The following is a 21600-nucleotide window of genomic DNA, read 5'->3' on the forward strand; positions in this document are numbered from 1 at the left end:
ATGATTTTATTTCAACAATTACATGTACACAACAAAGCTTCATCTGGAGTTAGAGCTGAACAAGCCTCGAGTGTAACATCTCGGCAATCCAGGCAATAGCATGTGTCTGTAGGCATGAACTTCCACTGCCATTTCCCAGCAATGACCACTTGGCCAAGGCAGACGGACTGGGAGAGCTCTGGCACCCGGCAACGTGAGGAGCATCATGCCAACAATGAAAGAGCAAGAAAATGAACAGAGTTCCAGGTTGTCCAGACACACTGGGTACACACTTTGCCTTTCAAACTCTACAGCTTGAAAAGATAACTCGTAAGATAACTGCAATGAACACTCCATGTTCCGATCAGACAGGGCCCCTGAAGGAGGTAGAAATGCAACCAGTGCAACCTGGAAAACCCCAGAGCAGGAAGTCCTGAGCACAGGTTCCTCCCCTGTGCAGCTTACACATCCAGCATTGATTAGCTTTCACAGACGGAGCTAGATATGAAACTGCAAAAGTGCTTTACAGAGGAAATCTGCATCTACCCCACTTTACAACTATGGAAGCATAACAGAGAAGTGAAACATTTTGCCCAGAATTACTCAGGAAACTAGCCGTCGTGCAAAAAGCGGACCCAATCTCCAGAACCCGGTCCAATTCATCCCAACTATATAATACTCCTGTGATTCCAGTTGCGTACCTTGGCTGCGGAGAACATTGGCAAACTGACAGACTTTGTGCAGCAATTCATTGTATGTGATTTTTGCAGAATCCCCAGGCTCGTTCCCTTCCCTGGAAAAGCAAGGTAATATCTGTTAGCATAAGAGTATTACAAGGTAAGAGTGACTCTGCAAATTCAGAGGTCCTTACTGTTGGACAACATTTGTGTCCTCACCTGCCCTTCTGAGCAAAGAGTAACCAGAACCCAGAGACCCTATCTCAGACTAAGCTTCCCCAATAGCAGGAAATTTTAGTCCGAAATGCCCATCCCAATGTAGAATACTACATCTGAAAACAATCGAATTCATGCAGTGGATGTATGTAGTGTTTTCAGGGAGGGAAAAGAGAGGCGAGAAGGGGCTAACAGAACCAGAGCTAAGGGTGCGCACACTCAAGAGCAAGCCTGGATTTATGGTATGAGCACCCTTGCTCACACACATTTACGCCTGCAGACATGTCTGCATGAAACATTGGCCAATGTTGTCATGCAGCAACACCCAGCCCTTAAATACCTATCGCCTGAGGGACTGGAATGGGATGCCAAGGGCTGTCTTATTTTCCAAGGTCATATATAAATATACCCATGTACATTTGTAAGTGTCACGTCTGCTTTGTGCCACGCTCTCTGTGGTCCTCCACAAACCAGCTCTGGGCTTCAGCAACTGAGGTGCCAGTTCAGTGGGACCTTGACGTTGGCATTAGACACACACTGATGGGAAGAAGAGCCAAGAGCTGCACACAGAGATGGAAGAGAAATGGCACATCCCCAGGGAAACAGTGCGCTACTGAGGTAAAAACCAGCCAGATTTAACATGATACAACGCTTCAGCCATTGCAGAAACTCAGACATGGTGGGACTCGCAACGAATCAGAAGATTAACAAAGAGAATTTACAACGATTTCACACTAGGCAGAGCAGCAGTCTCCCACGCCTGGGATACACATTCCCAGCCCTCTCCCCAAGGCAGCCAGCACACAAACATTAGTGATCGATTAAAGAATCGGGGACTATCATCCTCAGCTGATAGTTCCTCTAGAAAAGCGTCCCCATGAGCACGTGCAGCCAAATGAAAAACTACACTACTTCTGGGAAGAAGCCAGTAGTACATCTATGCAGTCTCCCACCTTAGGACTGCAGCAAGACTCTGCCTAACTTGGGAACAGAAACCTCGCATCTCATAGTCCAGAGCATACGAAAATATTGACTGAACTCTATCTAAAACTAACCACTGCTCCTCCTCCCCCCCGAGCACAGACAGAAGGAGAGCTCTTCTGAAACAGAAATGCGTAAATGAACACCCTCACTTCTCATGCAGTTCCCCAGGAATAGCCATTTTGTGTCCCAATGACAGGACCAATGTGCTCGGACAGCAGATGCACTCCTCCAGGAAAGAGCAAGAGCTGGGGGAGGCCCACTGATACATGCTGTCCACTCCCTGCCCTGTGCGACAGGGGCCGCAGGACTGGTGGTCACACTTGGATCATCCTATTCAAAAGCCACTGCTGGATCTGCCCTTTACAAATCTGGCTCATTCCTTTTGACACCTATTCACACTTCTGGCTTCCACAGTGCTCTGTGGCAGTCAGACACCTGACCCCGGTATCTGCACTGACGCGTGCTGGGCAGCCCATCTTCTGACCAACAGCTCCTGAAAGGGGATTCCCTGCTTGATCCTTTAGGCAGGTTTGGCCCCTTGCAAGTCCGAAGAGGAGAGCAAAAAAAAGAATGCAAAGAGAAGGAAATGGGCAGGAATGAGAGCCAGCGCTGAGGGCAGGAGGTTCAGCTCCGGCCTCTCGACAGCTTCCTCTCTTTTCTCCTCACTGCTAAGAGCATCACTTCGAGCCCCCACTTTGGGGGGGTCTGATGCGCTTTGGGAGGACAGCGCAGGCATCCCGCAGGGCCGACTCGCCGCCCGTCGACCCAGCGGTGCAACGCCTGCTGGAGGAAGGAGAGGACGGCTCCGCTTCGTGCGTTAAAGTCGGGAATCCCGCGACAGGAGCCGCTGGCAACGCGGTTATCCAGGGCGGCTTGGCTCCCTGCCTTGAACGTCAATTGGCCGCGTTTCCAATCGGTGCCTCCGCACCACGTTGCGGCAGAGCCTGCCCCTGCCCCGCTCCGCACACCGCTCTCCCAGGGCGCCGACCCACTTCAGGCCGGGGCGGTTGCTGCTGCGGCAAGACGAGCCGGTGGCGGGATGGCGACAGAGCCAACGGGGAGGGCGCCGGGGCGCAGCCTCCGCTCGCGGGGCCCAGGCCCGGCGCCCAACGGCGGCTGGGAAACCCCGGGCAGCCGCGGGGCGAGCGGCTCCGGCAGCCCGCCGCGCGGAGAACCGCTCTGCCTGCCGGGCCTCGCCGCGCCGCGGTCCCGCACGCGGCACCCGCGAGGGGCACAGACCTGCCCGGCGCTGAGTCGCCGCTCCGCTCCCTGCTCTCCCGGGAGCGGGAAGCTGCTCTCGGTGCACCGGGTCCTCCTCGTCCTCCAAGAGGGAAAGGCAAGGCAGGGCACGCGCCCAGGCTCGTCCCTAAAGCCGGTGAGCACAGGGCACTGCCAAAAAAACGAAGAGCAGGAGAGCAAAGTCAAAGGGAAGTTAAAGCTTTTGCAAGGGTTTTCAGAGAGCTTCAAAAGTCCTTTCGCAGCTCTGTTTGCGTGACTGTGAAAGCGCTCCCCGAGCATCGACAGAGGGCACCTCGGGCTTCAGAGCAAAGAGTTCAGGTTTTAACATTATCTTTCCCTTAATGGAAAACGAGTCATGTCCACGTTTCTAAAGCAAAAGATGCCTAGTTACGCTGCAAGGACCTCCGAGCAGTCTCTCAAGAGCAAGTGCTTGTTTTAAGTCTCCCTACGTCTGAAAATAGTTTGGAGCCCCCACAGCTACACTCAGCAGATCACAATAGCACTCAGAGATTACTCTGCCCTCTTCTCTGGCACACAAAAAAATAAAAAATAAAAAAATATGTATTTTAGACAGGGCACTTGGAGGAATGCCCACAAGCACTCTTCAAAGAAAACAACTCTGCTTCAAAAATGAGCTTGCAAATCCCTGCAAGCAAAGTTCTGTGAGCGGCATCTACCCTTCAGTGCGCAGCAGATAAAAGCGAGAGCCATCGGGGCTGAGCGTCTCACAGGAACTAAGTGACTTGTCCAAACTCAATAGAAAAAAAAAAAAAATCAGAGAAATAACATGAAAACATTACCAAAGTACTCACCTTAATACCTACAAAGTGCCCCATGGAATCCAAATGCACTCAAGTATATCTTTTTTAGGAGTTGCTGATGAAAACAGATGGCAGCCATATTGCTGTGACTGCTAGTGTGTGATCTCTGATCTAACAGCAAGCCTTCTTTTCAAAGTAAAAACCAGTTTTCAACTCCTCAAGCTTCCCAGATACAGAGTGGATGAAATATGTGGTGAAACACAGTTTGAGCCTGATGTTTTTCTCTTCTCCCTCAGACTGAATCCTGCATTTAACAATTGATAATCCAAATTTTACAATATTCCCTGGCAATGATAGAGATGTATTTGAGTTTTTTAGCACTCGAGAAGCCCAAGTTTTACATGCTCTACATTGCATGCATGCCTAACTCGAGAAATGCATTTTGCAACCATATGGTCTCAGATGACCACTCATCAACTACATAAATGCAAGTCCTCTAAACTAAACACACAGATGCACACTGGGGACCTTCCAACCCAGAGAGAACAGGCAGACTTTCTTCCGGGATCCAACACTTTGCCAAAAAAGACAAGTATCATGCAAAGATGATACCTTCTTCGCAGCCTTCAGCCATTCGTTACTAGGACCAGATAGCCAAAGATCCTCAGGAAGCACCACCACAGGGGGGTACAGGGTGGGAGTGCCACGCTCTGTACAAAATAAAAGCCCACACAATTTAATAAAGGAGGCACAGGCTCTGCAGAGTACTTAATAAACTGCTCCCTTCTGCCAACAGTCAAAACAACGACCTCCCCAGTTCTGAAGAGCCGCCACGATGAACACAAAACTTGGCGCACAGACCTCCTCTGGCTCTACCAGTGTCTCAGCAAGATAGAGCTATGTGGAAAGGTCAACCTGAGCAGGGGAGGAAGAAAACTGCAGATGGGAAACCTGAACAGTTACCACAGCTGTGGCGAAAACACTCCTTAGAGAAGGTTCATAGACCTACTGCCTGCTCAGCAGAGAGTTTTGGCCTTGGAGATGTAGAGCTGCAGCCATGTTTCACTTGATGCATGCACAGCAAAGGCTAAATCAAGGTTAAACCTCCCTGCAAGAGTGACCAAGCAGGCTAGGAAAAGTTTTAGTGTCACAGGTACACTATGCAGCAGGGAAAAACGGGTTGTAGCAGCAGCCGTGCATTTCTCGAGAGCTGCATTAACTTTCACATTGACCCTGTGAAGCAGCGGACACTGAAAAGCCAGATGATGGAAGAGGCAGGAGGAAGAAGGATGAGGAGAAGCAGCATGGGAAAAAGCAAAACTGTGGCCAGATGTGCTCTTGGGTATTTGCACCAGAGCGGGTTAAAAAGTTACCATGCTTTCCTCAAACACTGTAACCGGCTCCAGGACTTCCTTCCCAAGCACTGCTTTGCTTTATGTAACCAGGTCAGCCTGGGTTTTTTGGTGTTGCCCATCCAAGCAAGTTCAGTTCATTTTAACTGCTACTTCTCAACTACAGGATAAGAAGAAATAGGTAGAGGCAGTTACTTCTTAAACTGCTACAGCTCAGTGGCCAAGGAGATGAACATTTCACAGAGCACCCAAAATGAACAGGTCAAGCTGACCCAAAAACGAAGGAGCAATGCTGCTCAGTTTGTGTCTTGCAACAGATTTCCAAAGAGTGATTATAACCTGTCTGAGCAGCAGATGAATGCAGCCTCCCTGTGCAATGCTCCCAGCACTGGTTAGAAGCGTGGGAAGCGCAGGTTGCATGAATGGTAATTACGGTTTTCTGGGTAATTGTCAGTGATAGCTGTGATTTACAAGGGTTATAATACCACTAAGAGAAGCTTCAGATTCTCAGGCAATCAATGCACATTAAGCGGAAAAATCATGCAAACGAAAGTGAACAAGCTACAGCACAAAGCTAAAGACTATCTGACCCCTGTGAATGCTCCCGCTGAGGAAGAAAGGGGCTGAAGATCGCTCAGCTTCCTCCTCTAAGCTCCTGTGACCATGCTGCTCTCAAATAAAAGCACTGACACAAATTTAACAAGCTTCTCCATGCCAGCATTCCCCTAGCAGGGCTGCCTCCCAGCTTTCCGAGATTGACAGCTGTCAGTTACCAAGGACAACTGGGGTTTGGGGCCAGGCAGAGTCCAGCACGGAGGCAGCAGCAGCATGGAGAAGTCCCAGGGAGATTGCTAGAGCTCCTCTTTTCTCTCCTTCCAGCCGGCTGGAGGAGGAGAGAGCAATAAAAGGTGGCTGAGCCTCGCTCCGAAGCCCCCGGCGCTGAACTCAAAGCAAACGCTCCAGGGATGCTCCCGGCAGCTGCAGCAGCCAGTCCCTTCGGGGATGTGGTGGGCAAGTTCTTGGAGTACAGCAAACAACCTCAAAGCTGTCAGGTTTCACTCTCCAATGAGCGGAGAGGCCACACCAGACCACCGAGCAGTAGTGTTTAATGCAGGGAAAAGGCTCTGCAATTGAGCCAGTGGGAAGAGCCCATAAGAAAACTGGGGCTCCCAGTTTGAAACAGGAAAGGGAAGAGTTAAAGGGTCCTTTCCCAGGTGATGATCAAGGTAAGCAACATAACAGAGAGAACTTGCACAGTGGAGAGGTGCGAAAAGCCTCCAGCTCAGCTGTAGCCACCGGGACCGTGGGAAAACCTGACTCCTCAATGTCGCTGGTGCCATCCAAAATAAAACGCAGGCAGAGCCCGAAGCCCCTTCTAAGCCTGGGCCCATGCCAGTGCCCGAGAGGTGCAGGATGGAGACCGCAGCTCCTGCTCCTCCAGCAGCTTGTCCCCAGAGCACGGACACGTGCAGGCCGAGCACCCTCCGCGCTGGGCGCCAGGGCGCTCCTTGCTCCTGCGCAAGGTCGCGGCGGGTGGCGGGCCAGCCCAGGGGCTTTCTGCTCCGGCCGGCGTCCAGAACGAGAGCGACTGAAACGCCAGGCAGAGCTCAGCTGGGCCAAGCTCCTTCCATCTGCAGAGCAGGTTCACGCGCCTGCCATGTGGGTAATAAAAGCCTCAGGCCTCTCGGGCACCTGCATGAGCACCCGCCAGCTGCGTGCTCAGCTAACACAGCTCACGGCTGCTCTCAAAGCTCTCCAGCGCCATTTGGCCTCCGCTATTCTCAGAAGAGCCAGGAAACCTGCAGCCTGAAGACGGGTTTGGGCAGAGACAGCTTGTGGGTTTGGTAACTACAGCTGCTGAGATTAAAAAAAGGACGACTTCTCCCTCCACACCTGGCCTTGCTTATGCCATCTGACACCAAAAAGGCATTTGAGTAGGAAGAGCCCTTTAAAATCTGTCCTTGAAGAAACAGATTTAGGTTGAAATGTGAAATCTGGTGGGACCAGCTGTACAAAATAATCAGAAAAAGACACCATTTTACTGGAAAAAAAAGTATATATTTGCTGGCACATGGATTGTTCAATATGCAAATGTTCATAAACAGACTGCCCAAAGTGGAAGCGTTTTCCAGCAGGAGTTTTGCACAGATGACTCCAGGAAAAAGCTAGTAGGGCTAAAATGGGTGAAAAAACTTCATGAGAACATTTCATAATAGCAGGAGAGATTGCCCCACCCTGCCCTTGCTTACTACCATCCAAGTTCCTGATCTCCTGCCTCCACAGCACTGGGCAGCAAATACCCCAAGGAGTTCTGGGAAGGGTGAAAAGATTTTCAGATAAAAGGCTTGCCAGAAACATCACCCTCTGCATTCCCGGCTGCCACACTCAAACCCTATTTCATCATGACACAGACCAAGTAAGAAGAGAAAGCTGCATAACAGAGCTTAGTCTTGGAGGGGCTGGCAAAAAAGGTTTCCCAGTACATTCAGAAATATTTGGGAGTACTTTGAGAGAAAACTGCTGATGTAAAATAAGCAACAGAAAGCCTGGGGAAAAGAAAAATCACTTTAAGAACATCGTCTTTCAAATCAATATTTTTAACTTGGAGACCTGCTTCTCTGTGGCTACTTAAATCAGCCTATGACCTCCCTCTCCAATACCCCCATATGCACAGGTCGGACCTAACTAAGCTCTCAGGTCTGTCTCTGTTTGAGCCAGACCATGTACCTGGGGTGAACAAGTTCCCATTGCTGCAAAGAAACCCAGACCAGGCCAGCAAACGGTGCCCTGAGCGTTGTGCCCACGTACGAGTGAAGCGGGCTGCCTGCTGTCAGACTGCCGAACCTTTCGATCCGTGCACCAACGCAGAGACCGGCCCCAGGGAAGAGGAAAACATCGTGGATAAGATTTTGCAAGGCTGTTGGAGCTGATGGTGGAAGTCTCGTCTCCCAGTTCCTCCTTCGGTGAATCTCAAAGCACTTTAAGAAGGAGGCCAGCATCCCTGTTTTTCACTCAACGGATGAAAAAGCCAAACTGCAGAGGTAGGAAGTTACTTGTCCACAGTCAGAGCTGGGAACAGAGCCACATCGTCCTACCCCTGTGCTCTGGGCAGTATGACGTGCCGCATCCAGCCCCGGTGTCCATTCTCTCCAGCCCAATGGACTCCATCTAGGGCATTACCGTGCCTGTACCTCACAACACAGCTAAAAATAGAGCGTATTTCTAAAGGGACGCTGGGCCACCACCTGCTCTCTGAGCAAGGAATCAGCCCTCTGATCACCTTTAAAAATATCAGTCCCAATTCTGGAAGTGGACCTGTACAGATCCACTTCTCAAGTTCAAGCAAAACCATGCAGGGTGTAAAGGGCTGACCTAGTGCAGAAGTTTTAAGAAACCCCCATGAGCAGTGGAAAGACTTCTAACCTCTCCAGAGGCTGCTGATGCAGGAAGCAAGAGCTTGCCAGTACAGAAGTGCAGCCTGTCATTCATTCTAATTAAGTACATTCTCAGCTACTATTTGCAGCCTTTCAGAATTTGAACAAGTATCAGAAGCTTCTAAAGAATTTTTTTTTTTTTTGCCATCCAACCACTGCTCATTGTGCTGTTCTCCGAGCCATGCCTACAGAGCAGAAGCCAGCTAGAGGTGGACACCGCTCAAAAATCACTGCTATATTTAGTGACCCTCTAGAATTCCCTCCGATCTTTCCGCTCATTTGGCAGGCTATGCCCAAAAATTTGCTCCAGGCCCCTTTCACTAGACTGTAGGATGCTCAGATGTCACTAAAGGAATCAACACTTCACAACTTACACTGTTGTTGGTTAAACAGCCAACATAAGCAAGCGAGTGAAGTGGATGAGATGGGGTTTGTGGTACTTATGTTCACACCTGGGAGCGTAAATACTCAGTAGTTGTATTTTTGGAGAACACAGGACTGACAGCGGTCTCTAAGCCCTGCTTCAAGGAAAGTCTTCTCATTGCTTTTTCACATTTCCCTGACAAAATAAAGTAGACAGTTTACAAGCAATACAGACCACGTGCAAATCACCCTGGTGCTCGTGTCAATAGTCATTAAGTGCTGGCATGTATATGTTCATCAGCCAGGCGAATTCTGCTAGTCCGTCACCTGCGGCTTTACGTTTTTCTCACTTGTTTGATATTCAGTAACAATAAAATAGAGGGAATATACACTAATTCTAATTATGTTCTTATTTCCTAAAGTATTTTACAATACAGAAAAACAGCCAATAAAGAAAAATGATGGCCTTTTACCTATTTTATCTAAAGCAAAAGCTGTTTAAGTTTTTTTTAAACACAGTGTCTAGGGATCATGTAGTGTTTCAACACAGCTCATATGCAAGACGCGTTCCACTGTGTTTCTCCAATATTTGGGTTATCTCAGCCATCACATCTAATCCTGCAAGTTAAATCCACAGGACACTGCACCAGAGTGTGACAGTTTGACATAGGAGAAAACGTCTTAGATGTTTACCATAAGTAATATTGTCAGAGAAGCACAGACTACTTTTGCCAGCCCAGGGGGAGGAGAACTTATCTGAAGTATGACACAGCTGACTCCTTGTTTAAACACTTTGCAAACAGACCACAAAACACAAAATCCTGGATGAAGCTTTTGTAAGTAAAATAGTCAACAAGCTGCCTGCAGCTGGTAAACGCCCCATTTTGGAGAATACTGCATCTCTGGATGGAGCACGCTGCCAACTATTCGAGACTTTCTACAAACACCGAATGCCAGGCAAGGTGATTTCAATGGAGGCTCAAAGAATATCCATCAAGCCCATAACAGGAGACCAAGCCTTTAATCAGATTTTTGGTAGACCTTTCAGCTTCATGCCTTGGAAACCTCCAGAGGCGATGGCCAGATATCATCTGCTGAACTGTCATCTCATTCCATATTAGAAATATCTTAGAAGAAAGTCAATGGCAACAAGAATGCAGAGCATGCTTAACTATCGGGTAGGCCAGATGTGAAAAAGAAACCAGGAAGACCAGTAATTCCCCTGGAGGCATTCCCCTAAAGAAGGAAGTTGACACCTGCCAAAATGATCAGCTTTGAATGTCTACAACAAAAAGTCAGTTTACAGAGGACTGCCAAGACTCGTGATTTTGTACCACACCCCATTCTGACATTCACCCCATCGAAACTGCAGAATACCAGCTATCTTTTCAACAAACAACATGCAGAAATGCAAATAGAGAACTGAAACCCTGCGCCAGACATGGACAACGGCTCTAACACAGCCCCAGAGTCTGAGAACAGCCCGAAAAAGTCTGGCTTATTACGCTGGTGAGATTCAAGAAGTTTTGGCAAATCAGTGCTATAGCCCATGGCTTGGGGCACAGAAAGCCCAACAGGAACAAAAACGCAACCACCCATGGGGGAAGCGTCATGCTAGTAACAAGCATCCGCTAGGGACCTCTTTTTGCAAAGCCCGACCACCTTGTCCCCTGTAAACACCACTAATCAGAGCAAGTCTCATGCCCTTGCAGGCCTGATTCCTGTCTGCTCCTTTCACGCCAGGTTGCTTGGGAAGTACATACAAACCATTCACACAGCTAAAATAAAATAATCGGGTTTTCTAGTCAGAAGAGAAAACTAAAGGTTTGGATCCCCCATGGAGAAGGGCATGTCCTTAATCTGCACAAAAGTTCACCATCCTCTTTATCCATGAACTACATTTATCGACCTGCAGTTTCACCTCTCCTGCCAATATCCTCCATACGCAACCGCTGTGTAATCACAAAGTCCCTGCCAGCAGTAAGCAAACTATTCTTAAAATATATCAAGGTGCCTGTAATCTATGCCAATGTTACAAAATATAGTTACAAGAGCAAGTTTCACAGGCTATGAGAAAATCCAGGCGCTCCCATATGTGCTCACACACACACACGTCTCTCCTCTCCCAGGCAGTTTTGTGCAACTACGCACACAGAAGCATGCAGAAAGAAGGCTCTGTAAAGGGTATAAGCCAACCTTTTAAGACAGTGGTGCAAGAAGCGATTCATGAAAACGTCTCAGATCCCCTGCGCTGAACCAACAGAGCCAGGCCCTCTGTCAGTCCAGTGAGAAGCACGAGGAAGAAATACCAAATAAGAACATGATGAACGAGAAACCACAGGTTTCATTTACACTGAGCTATTACACTTCAGGAATGGGACTTTCACAGCAGCTCAGTCACCAGCCTCTTAGACTAGAACAAAAGAAACACCCTGCTCTGGGTCAGAACCAGGGTCCAGTGGTTTGTCCCCAACAGCAGCAGCAGCAGGAGATGTTTATGGGGGCATGCTAGCCGACCACCTATGGCAGTTCAACACCAGTCTCAACACTGATCCCTGGGGAACCTGCAGCTGATCCTGAAAAGTGACCATTAGAAGAGAGGAAGCAAAGGGCAAGGCTTAAACAGATCCATAAAAAGACCATTTCCACTCCTGAGGAACTTAATTTGCTGAAGGTCTTCCTGGAGAATGTGATCCGCAACGCTGTCACCTACATGGAGCACACCAAGAGGAAGACGGTCATGGCCATGGACGTGGTCTATGCCCTGAAGCACCAGGGACACACCCTCTACAGCTTCAGCAGTTAATTTCTTGATTAACTTCTCATGGGAAACCTCATCTGGGGCTGTTTGAAAACAGTCATATCCGTGGGCTTACTGACACCCTCATGGAGCTCCAGCAGGTCTGTGAGGCAGGACCTCCCCTTCCAGTAGCTCTGCTGACTCTATCCCCACAGGCTGCGCTGGTCCATGCGCACAGTGACCTTATTCCTTACTACAGGACCCACCAGGGATGCAAGTCAGATTCACCGGTCTGTAGTTCCCAGGACCTCTCTACAGCCCTCTCTGCAGATGGAGTCAGGTTGGCAACCTCCCAGTCCTCGGCACAGTGGCCCTTTCCAATAGCACACTTCACGCCCTGGCCAGCAGCTCAGCAATTTCACATTCAAGTTCCTGCAGTGAGTGCCATCTAATCTTGGACTCTTCTATTGCCATCCAACTTATTTATTTGGTCAAATACTTCCTGGCTATTCCCTTGTATATATATAGACAGATACTGTTTCCCTGCCAGCAACCGCTACCAAGGGCTTCAGAGCAAAACACTAGGAACAAACAGCTCTGACACAATCCGAATGAAAACTGCTTCCCTGCCTCTGCACCGCTGCCAGTATGCGTGCTCAAGCCGGAGGGCTTCTTTGTGCCACCGCTCTCCTTTCAGCTCAGCCTGCGAGCAATCGCCCAAGTGCTGCCGAGGGCTCGCTCCCTTTGCAGGCTTCGACTCAGGACTCGTTAGAAGGGATCGTGAGAAGGGGGGAAAGCCCCATTCTGCCTGTGGGGAGCAGGTTTACAGGTTGTCTGAGCTCCGAAAAAGCTACTTTCAGCGCAGATCTTCAGTACTGCTGAATGTCCTCCCACAGAGGCATGAGTCCTGGGAAATTTCACAACAGACAAAACCATAGGCGGCTACAGGCAACGTGTAGTCCAGCCACCACCACCCTTTAATACTTGCCCTCCTCGTGTGCTGCAGAGAGGGGCCGAACAGCAGCAGGAGCTGTGCAGGCAGGACACCCGCCCTGCGCAGAGGGAAGCCCCGGCCCCATGGGCTGCTGCAGCCTGAGAATGACTGCCACGAATTGCTGCCTCCAGCAGCCTCCTCCAGCCACTCGAGACAACGCAGTGGGACCAGTAGTGGCAACAGCTATGAGGGTCCAAGCTTCTCAGCTCCCCGCTCGTCCTCCTGCCCCTACAGCTACCTGGAGCGCACCCCAAGACTGAAAAGGCTCTGCAGGACGAGAACGGGGCCTGGAGTCCCAGAAACATCATGCCATCCTCCCCAGCATCTCCCTAGGAATCGCATGCGTACCTGACAGGGATGAGTCAAGCTCTGCTTTCGAGTCAGTCTTCAGGAGAGAAAAACAATTTCAATTGACTACGTGTCTGCCAGCTCTCTGTATGGCTCCTAATGTGACAGGAGGCTTAAAACACTGACTCAGAGCATCCAGCAAAGCAGCCCCAGCACACCTGCACAGGACGGTACCAGCCTGAAGAAGGTATTTTGCTGCTCTCACCTGTTTAGTTCATCCCTTGGGCAAAGCCCCTCACCTGTTGGCACTGTTGTGGAGATTTCACTAGAAATAAAGAGAATGGAGGAGGCAGCGCACTGAGCAAAAGCCTGTTAAGAGAAATGCACTCAGGACAGAACAACCTCAAGATATGACAAGAGAAAACTGGTGGATGCCAGATCTCAGCAAACACACACTCACATACACACACAGTCTGTGCAAACAAGCTCCAGGCCATGACCACTGTGTTTTCTGAGCCATCCCTTCAGGCCAGGCCAAGCATCTCCAACCCCCCAGCAGGTACCACCACACTGCCCTGGGGCAGCCCCTTACCCATATTCCATCTGCAACTGCTCCCATGGTACGACAATCAGTGTGATTAAATGAGACTGATTAATTCTCAGTCCAGCACGGCCTTGCTCTAAACAGTCCCCACCTGAAGATGGAGACTCCATTCACTGATGAAGAAAAGCCAGGGAGCTACACCTGAGAACAAAATACAAGTCCCTTCAGTCCTACTTGCGCTTATATATAAGCACCCAATGCACTAACCATACCGGCATCCACCTCCTGAAAGCAAAGCTTTGGGAAGAGGTTTTGTGCAAGCTCTGCAGTGCCTTTTGGGCTAGGAGCAGATACTTTTAGACAGGTTAGAGCTCCTGGAACCGGAGCAAACCTTCCAGAGCTACGTAACAAACCTGCTGACCAAGTGCAGGTGGATGCTGGTGAGCCAAACCAATGCCACTTCCTTTAGGAGGGGCAGCACTGCCTTAGCAGATAGTGCCAGATACAGCATTATCTCCTCACACCTCTCTCTAAATGAATTTGGTTGGCCTTCCCATGGCTAATCCTCAAGCTCTTCACCAGTTCCTGCTTCTTCCAGTTCTCAGCAGTTACTGACAGCACACATGCTGCCTTCTATGTCTTCACATATATGTCCTTTCACTGAGGTCTGGGGCCAAAAATAAAGACATACTACTGCTTTTGCTGAATTTCTTAGCATTTCTCTGATGTCACCAGCTGATGCCCCTAGGCTGTATCCAGTAACTAGTTAGAGTTCTTCCAGACTTTCTTTCAAGACTCTTCAGTCAATTTAGGGAAACTGTTCAAGACATTCTCACTTCCTGCCTTGCTTCTTTTCAGACGGGCAGAAAGAATTTCACCAAAGAAATTAGCCAAGCACGTCCCTCTTCAAGACCCGGACATGTCTGAGCTACTACAGCTATCTTCTTTCTTCCGCATTTTAATACTAGGTTTTCATTAATGCTCCCACCATTCCCACTATTGCAGTAGTCATGCAGCTCAAAATCAGAAAGCATCTCTGCAAAGCAGAAACGTTCTCTTTTAAAGGTAGGAGACTGTTCCAAAGCATGCAGTAAACTGGACAGATGCTGCTACTACCAAAAATTTTGTAACAGCCACACAAAGTCCCAAGGAGGGCATAAAACCCACCAGAAGACAGCTACCCTTCTTACCATGACTCAAGCTACAACTATCACAGCTCTTAAAGGAGTTTAGAAGATCTGCAGCTTAGTGAAACACAAGTGTATCCTATATATTTTATTACTTACTTCAGGTGCACCTAAATTGCCCCATTCGCAGCTGCAGAGCAGTGAACTGTCCAACAGTGCAATAAGTAAATGCCTGCCAATAATGAAGACCACAGCTCTGTCACTCCGCTCTCAGCACATGCCAAGCCAAGCGATGGGGAGGCTATGTGGATCAGTGGGGACATACTCCAGAAGACCCCTCAGATTTACAGGGACAAGTAGGTCACCCCTTTTCCAAATGAGAATCCCCATCAGCAGAAGGGAACTGCGCTGAGCCTGGCTAGTGCTGCAAGCACTGATGAAACGCATGGTAACTTTTCCATGAGTAATGCTTCTTCTTGCTATAAAGCTTACTGGAATTACCCTCTTTTAAGTAAGCCCTTCAGAGTAGTTAATTGAGGAACAACAGCATCGGCTATGGCTCTTTAGTAGCACCTACCCAGTAGCTTTGGCTGCTCTCACCAGCTCGCAAACACATGCATGGAAATGTGTACCAGGGAGCGCCTATGTAAATGGAACCCTCCCTCTGGTGAAATTTCTTCCTTCTAAACAAGTTGTGTGATTTAGGGATGTGTTTTCACTAGTAGAAAAAGTGTTGAAAGAGGCCGCATCACTGGAAGTATGACAAGTCACTCAGGAAACCACTAAAGAAATGAACAGTCAGTTTGGCGTGGGACACTCCAGAGCCCTGAAGCCCGTGGGAGTAGCTGAGTGCATCGTGTAGAAGCTGGCTATGATTAAGCACTTCTGAAAATCTTGATGTTAACAGGCACCACTGTCAGTGCTGTCCACGGGACAGTAATGGAAGACTAATATGTGTAAAGGTATCTAAAGATAAAAGCACACCGTCGATCTAGATTCTGGAGGTCAAACACTTTGACTGCTCTCAGCAGTTTAAGGCAAGAGTATTTCTGCAAACAGAAAAGGTCCAGACCCTGACAGCAGAAATGCAACTGTAACACAGCCAGCACCTGGCTCCATTTCAGCTCTGAGATGACACATCCCAGAATAAAGCATTCCAGATTGAGCTGTGGCTGCCACTCTGATAAGAACAGCAACCAGTTCAGCACCTACCGGCAGCCCGCAGGGGCCCCAGGAGAGAGCATGTGTGATATTTTCTACTTTTTTGTTGCAGGCATGTGCTCAGACTGAATGGGTATTTGGACTCTGAGGAATGCTGAGGTACAACGGCAAATCTGTATCCTCTCTAGAAGGCTGCTGTCAACTTTTATTTCCAGCTTCCTGCTAAAAAAACCTCTAGTGGCAGTCAGGGAGTAGTGCTTTGCTTTTCAATTGATTGGGTTTTTTTAAAACAATGCTCTCTCTTTCTTTCTTACAGAACGATTTATCAGAAGATAGCCCCTAAATCCTTTATTAGATTAAAAAAGTTTTTTTTCCATTTTATCTTTGCATGTCATGTTTATTCCAGATCCAGAATTGGAACGATTGGCAGTTATTTTTCCATTTAAACAAAGCTGCAGTAAGTTCTGGCAGCCTTTACTATCTTTGCTTCTCCTTTCTAAATATGTTACTTCACATGCAAATGCAAGAAAGCAGAAAACTGATACGCTCTTCCGAAGCCGGCAGCACTCAGTTAAGCCCCTGCAGCTGGGCCTATGGTGAGGCGAAACCATAGCGTGCCAAATTCTGCCTCCAGGTCCCCCGGGGCAGCTACCAGTACGACAAAACGGGCTGAGTGGTTTGAGAAATGAAGTTCACCAATTAGCGCTTCTGCTGTAGACAGATCAGGAAATGGAATAAGTTCTGTTGAAGTACCTTTAAACCCAAGGGTCTAATTACGGAGAATACGGGAGAGTTTTGTAATAACTGTTTTGTTTCCTGAATTCCCACCTGGTTATATTTTTACCCCAGAAGCAGGCCAGGCAGACACTTATCCTAGATTATCAACAGGCATTTCAGCACACGACGAAGAGTTTGCCTATGCAACAGAGCTGAGCTTACAGCATGGTGAAAGCATACTGTTTGCTAACTTTGGTTAATGCTGGCAACAACCACAGGAAAAGAAGTCTTCAGGACTGGTTCAAGTCTCATGAAAGTGCCCTCAGTGTCTCAGCCGCTGTGCCCAGTGTGTTACGCCTGCAAGGTCCACGATGGCTACGGCAGGTATCTACCACAGCATTAACTTCAGTCTTCCCACACAATTATGAAAGAGATTTCACTTTTGAGACAAGCACTTTATCAGAAACATTTCCTGGCTCTTCCGTTACATTTTAGGCCACATCAGCAACACCAAACACAGAAAGAGGAATCAAAAGCAGCAGGGACAGAAATACTTGTAACGTTCACGAGCGGCAGGAGCTATCGTAGTGAAACAGGCAACGGAGAAGCTGCAAGCGCTTCCTACTGATCCCGAGGGGCAGTTTGGAACTACACAGTCCTAACAGCACCCAGAGGATGATACCGTGACGGCAAATGTCACCTATGTACGAGTTACGCAGTGTGAAGCGATCCCGCAGACTGCCCCTTGTGCGGAAAGAGCAATCCCACAGGGGCAGGCCGCAGAGCTTGCCAGCACATCTGATCGCAGCCTTGCTCAGAGCCTGAAAGGGCCCATAGGCTGAGGCACGTCCCCGCGTTCAGACCCTTTGAGCACGGCTGGTTTTTGCAATACAAGGTGACTATCAGCGTTACAGGAATTTTCAGAGCAGCTTGGCAAGAACAGATCCTGATGAACCACTAGCTCCCTCCCGTCTAGGCAAAACTTGAGGCAACCATAGACAACGCAGTAACATCAGCTCTAATTTTTGTCAGGACACACTTCTTAGATAGGCTCTGCAATGCCTGGAAACATTATTCACTTTTCCCCAAATCCTCCTCTCTGAAAGCAAAGGCCATGAATCATGTCTCTTCAGAGCTCTCGTACAATTCATCAGTCACTGATACCTCCGTATAATCTCAGCTCCTTTCTCATCTAACTCTCCCTATGTATAGGCATTCCTAAAAGGAAGAAATTTGCCAAGGTATTTAAAAATAATAAGTTTTTCCTAGGAATTCTCTTTGGCTTTTGGAGGCTCTCATTCCTTTTTGGCCTTTCACAAGTATGACAAGTCTCTAGGGTTTTAGAAAGCAGGGCTTGCTCAATAAAGTGTTTTGCACAAGCCTGCAAGGACAAGGAGAAGACACTCTTTTGTTACTGGAGAAAGGTATGTGCCTGGAAAGGCATGTGCATGTTCCCAAAAGAGTACTTTTACAAGTAACGACCCCTAGCCCTGTTACCTCAAGACCCCCTGGGCCACATGTTTGCACTGCCCATCATATTCAGTGTGCTCTTCATTCACAACTAAGCTTCAGACACCCCAATGCCCGCTTCAGAATCAATCACTCACGATGAAGCACGCTAGGAGAATTTACCCCAAAACCGTGTCTGGAGAAACTGCCTGCTAAGGGGAAAGGGAGCTTAATTTTTAGCACTGCAAACACCGAGACTGATGTGCACCTTTTTAATACCCGCTTCAAGTATTGCTTAGCATCACAATACTCCCACAAAGCCTGCCAAAATAACTAATGAGAAAAACCTTTACTAAGGCCAGATTAAAGCTGTAGGCTGCTGCCTATCCGTCACACACAGGTGTTGATGTGGAAGAAGAAGGATGAGGCAATGACGAGCACCCTCCCTCTGGAAATCCCAGCACAGCTGCCAGCCCCGGCTGCCCAGGAGCCTGCCAAATGGCTTCTGTTTGTCATCAACACACCTTTACCTGAATGAGTTTACAAAGGAGTTTTCATTCAGAAGCTGAAGTCATTTTACATCCGAGTGAGTTGGAGAATGTAGCTGGCTGGTAGACAGGTAAACACTTTCCACCATTTCACCTGCATAAGCTACAGTCTAAGTCAATATGATTATTTGTTAGGTGGCAATTCTTCTACAGCAGTAGTAGGTGCACAACTGAAAACTCAAGTATGAGCCCCCAATTACACAACTGTAGAGAGAACTAAACTGCCATAAACTTGTTCCTCTGTGCAGGGTGGTAGCCACAAGTCACCTTGATGCCAGCGGCATGGGGGGACTCTTTGACTGCACCAGCTTATTTAGAGCAGCACAGTTGTTCATCATTAAAAAGTCCAAGCTTTTTTTTTTATTGCAATGACAGTTAAGATTTATACAGCTGCCCCTCCGAAGGCAATCACAATAACCTAAGCTAGCACTGCATCTTAGCAAGCTGCATGTGTTTCGCTTTGCTCCTGCACTGCCACATGCAGTTATGGGAACACAGATGCAAGATAAACGCATGACAGTTGAGTGAAGCGGCAGAACGAGAGCAGGCAAGGCAGCGTCCTCAACCCAGGGAGCGGAAGCGAGGTGCCAGCTGAGCCAGGTCTGCAGTACAGCATTAGTTCTGGATTTCAGCAACTGCCAGTGAAGCCCATTTCACATCAATATGAAAGTTTCAGCTTCATTTGACTTTTCAGACTAGTAACTACTCTGAAAACAACCAGGCAAACAAACAAACTCAAGATAGGGCTGGAAGTTAACTGTTCTTCCTGAAGGTAATGTCAGAGAAACCAGCCATTTAGAGAGTTTCACAAAGCTATACAAGCCCAAAAGCGAGAAATCAATACATAATTTCAGGTTTTAGAAGAACCTTTCTGCCAGAGAAGTGGAAACTTGCCAGACCAGCAGAACGTGGAAACGGGAGGTCTGGGTTTAATTCACTTTTTGATTTTGGATGTTATTTGTTCCTGATCCCATTTCCCTACCCGCAGAGCGGCACCTACCTATTTCACAAGGATACTGTGGCACCTGCCTAAATAACGTCTGTAAAGCAGCATGACTGCTCTTAGCTTTGGTGGGTACAGTGGCAAAGGCAGAGCTAGAAGTTGGGAGATCCTTGCTACCATGCTGTGCCACCTCAGTGCATCCCAAGATTGGTGAAGAAGCTCAATTACACAGCTCCTTCGTGGAAAGCAAACACCTGCTGTATCTAGGAAAAGATTAAAGCCTCCTGGGTTTTATTGTGTTTTAATTCACCTCAGCAGAAATCAGTATCATTTATGCACTTGGGCATTACATTTACACACTGTCTACATAATAATAAAAACAGGAGTTTACCAGTAAAAAGCAATTTTGTCCCCAAGCTTCTTCTCATCGACATTTCTATCCAACAGGTTGTAGCAGATGTTGGTCGTCGCCCCTTTCATCCATTCGATAAAGATCTTTCCTTTCGTCACGTCGAAGTTGTACTTCAGAAACGGTCCGGAGTGCTGGGTCTTCCAGTAAAACTCTTTGGCAATGTCACCCCAAAATTCTGCAAAACAGCAACGTTCAGATCCAGGATAAAGGAATAAATTAATAATAATAACAATAACCCCCCCCCCGTTACTTACGTAAGTCGCTGGGGGCACCCAGAGGCAGCCGGGGCCGGCGGCGAGGGGCCGCTCCCGGGCAGCGGCAGCCCGCGGGCGTCGCCGCTCGGGCACCGCCGCGCCGCGGCCTCGCTTCCCGCCGCCCGCCGCCGCCTCCCGCCCGCGCCGCCGGCGGCGCCTCCCGCCTCCCGCCCGCCCCGCAGGCCCCAGCAGGGCGGCGGCGGCGGCCCGTCCCGCCGCGGGTGCCGGCACCCACCGTGCGGCGCCTCCACGGAGCGCTGGTAGAGGCGCTCGTAGTGCGGCAGCGAGGGGACGTGCGCCGCCGGCAGCAGCTCGGGCCGCGGCCGGTACAGGCGGGCCTGCTCCCCGGGCAGCACCATGGCGCGGCGCCGACGGCTCTGCGCGGGCGGGCGCCCGCCGAGGCCGCTTCGAAGCCCCGCCGAGCCGGGGGCGGGGACGGCGGCGGCGGCGGCCCGCCCTCGCGGGGGGGCCCGGCGCCCGCCCAGCGCCCGGCACCGCCCGGTTCGGCCCGGCCCGGCCCGGCTCGGCCCCGCACGGCCCGGCCCGGCCCGGCTCGCCGCGGCGGCGCCCGCCCGTGCCGGCAGCGCGGCCGGGAGGCCCGGGGCTCCGCGGAGGCGGCGCGGCGGGGCTGCCCTGGGCGTCCTGTCAGCGGTGTCACCCCACGGAGGAGCCGCCCTGTCAGCCGTGTCACCGTTCAGCCATGTCCCCCCAGCAGCCACGTCTCCCCCGTCAGCGGTGGCCCCCCCTTCAGCCACGTCCCCCCTAGTAGTGGTGTCCCCCCAGGCAGTGGTGACCTCCCCACAGTGTCCCCCATCAGCCTTGTCCCCCCATCAGCAGTGACCCCCATCAGCCATGCCCCCTGCCAGCAGGGCCCCCCATGAGCCAGCCATGTCCCCCGTGGGGCCAGCGTCCCCAACTCACCGCACACCGGGGAGCAGCCTGAGGTGCCCCATGACGGCCGCCTTCACCAAGCCCCGGACAGGCCCGGCGGCTGTGGCAAGGCCCTTGTGACCACCCCGCACTGGCCCTCCTCGGCACCATGCGGAAAGGCACCACTGTATTTCGCATGCCGCGCCGCGTCTCACAGAAAAAATTTAATCCCCCCCATAAGCGGGTTATCCATTGAGTCCCCCCGAGGCAGATGGAGGTGGATTTACTACAGGGGGAGCAAAAAGGTGTTAGGCTCTTTGCCACTGGATCCCCTGAGCTCCAGACTTCATCAACAGGGTCCGTGCAGGGTCTGTGGGGTGCTGGGTGCCTGCGGGCTTGTGTCCCACAGCTGTTAACAGGCTAGAAGCCCCTGAGCACGTGGGATTTCTGCAAAAGAGTAGAAAATGCAGGTGCACCACAAGTAACAAGCGTGGCAGACTTCAGGACTCCAACTCAAAACATGAAAATGTGTCGCTCCTTCACCAGAA

The 21600-nt window shown here is 49.9% G+C and overlaps 1 protein-coding gene across 4 annotated transcripts in view; it reads right to left on the minus strand.

The window, feature by feature from the left end:
- The window catches only part of ACSS2 (acyl-CoA synthetase short chain family member 2), a 38859-nt gene extending 18291 nt beyond the window's left edge, over positions 1-20568 (minus strand). For all 4 annotated transcript variants that reach the window (XM_067307454.1, XM_067307456.1, XM_067307455.1 and 1 more), the window contains exons 1-3: positions 20418-20568; positions 19908-20103; positions 681-772 (exon numbers count right to left, since the gene is read on the minus strand). In XM_067307454.1, coding sequence (XP_067163555.1) covers positions 681-772; positions 19908-20103; positions 20418-20541 — 412 coding nt within the window. In that variant the 5' untranslated portion in view covers positions 20542-20568. The remainder of the gene's footprint in view (positions 1-680; positions 773-19907; positions 20104-20417) is intronic.
- Positions 20569-21600: the final 1032 nt, after the last annotated feature.

Source organism: Apteryx mantelli, chromosome 18 (genome assembly GCF_036417845.1).
Source record: "Apteryx mantelli isolate bAptMan1 chromosome 18, bAptMan1.hap1, whole genome shotgun sequence".
NCBI lineage: Eukaryota > Metazoa > Chordata > Aves > Apterygiformes > Apterygidae > Apteryx > Apteryx mantelli.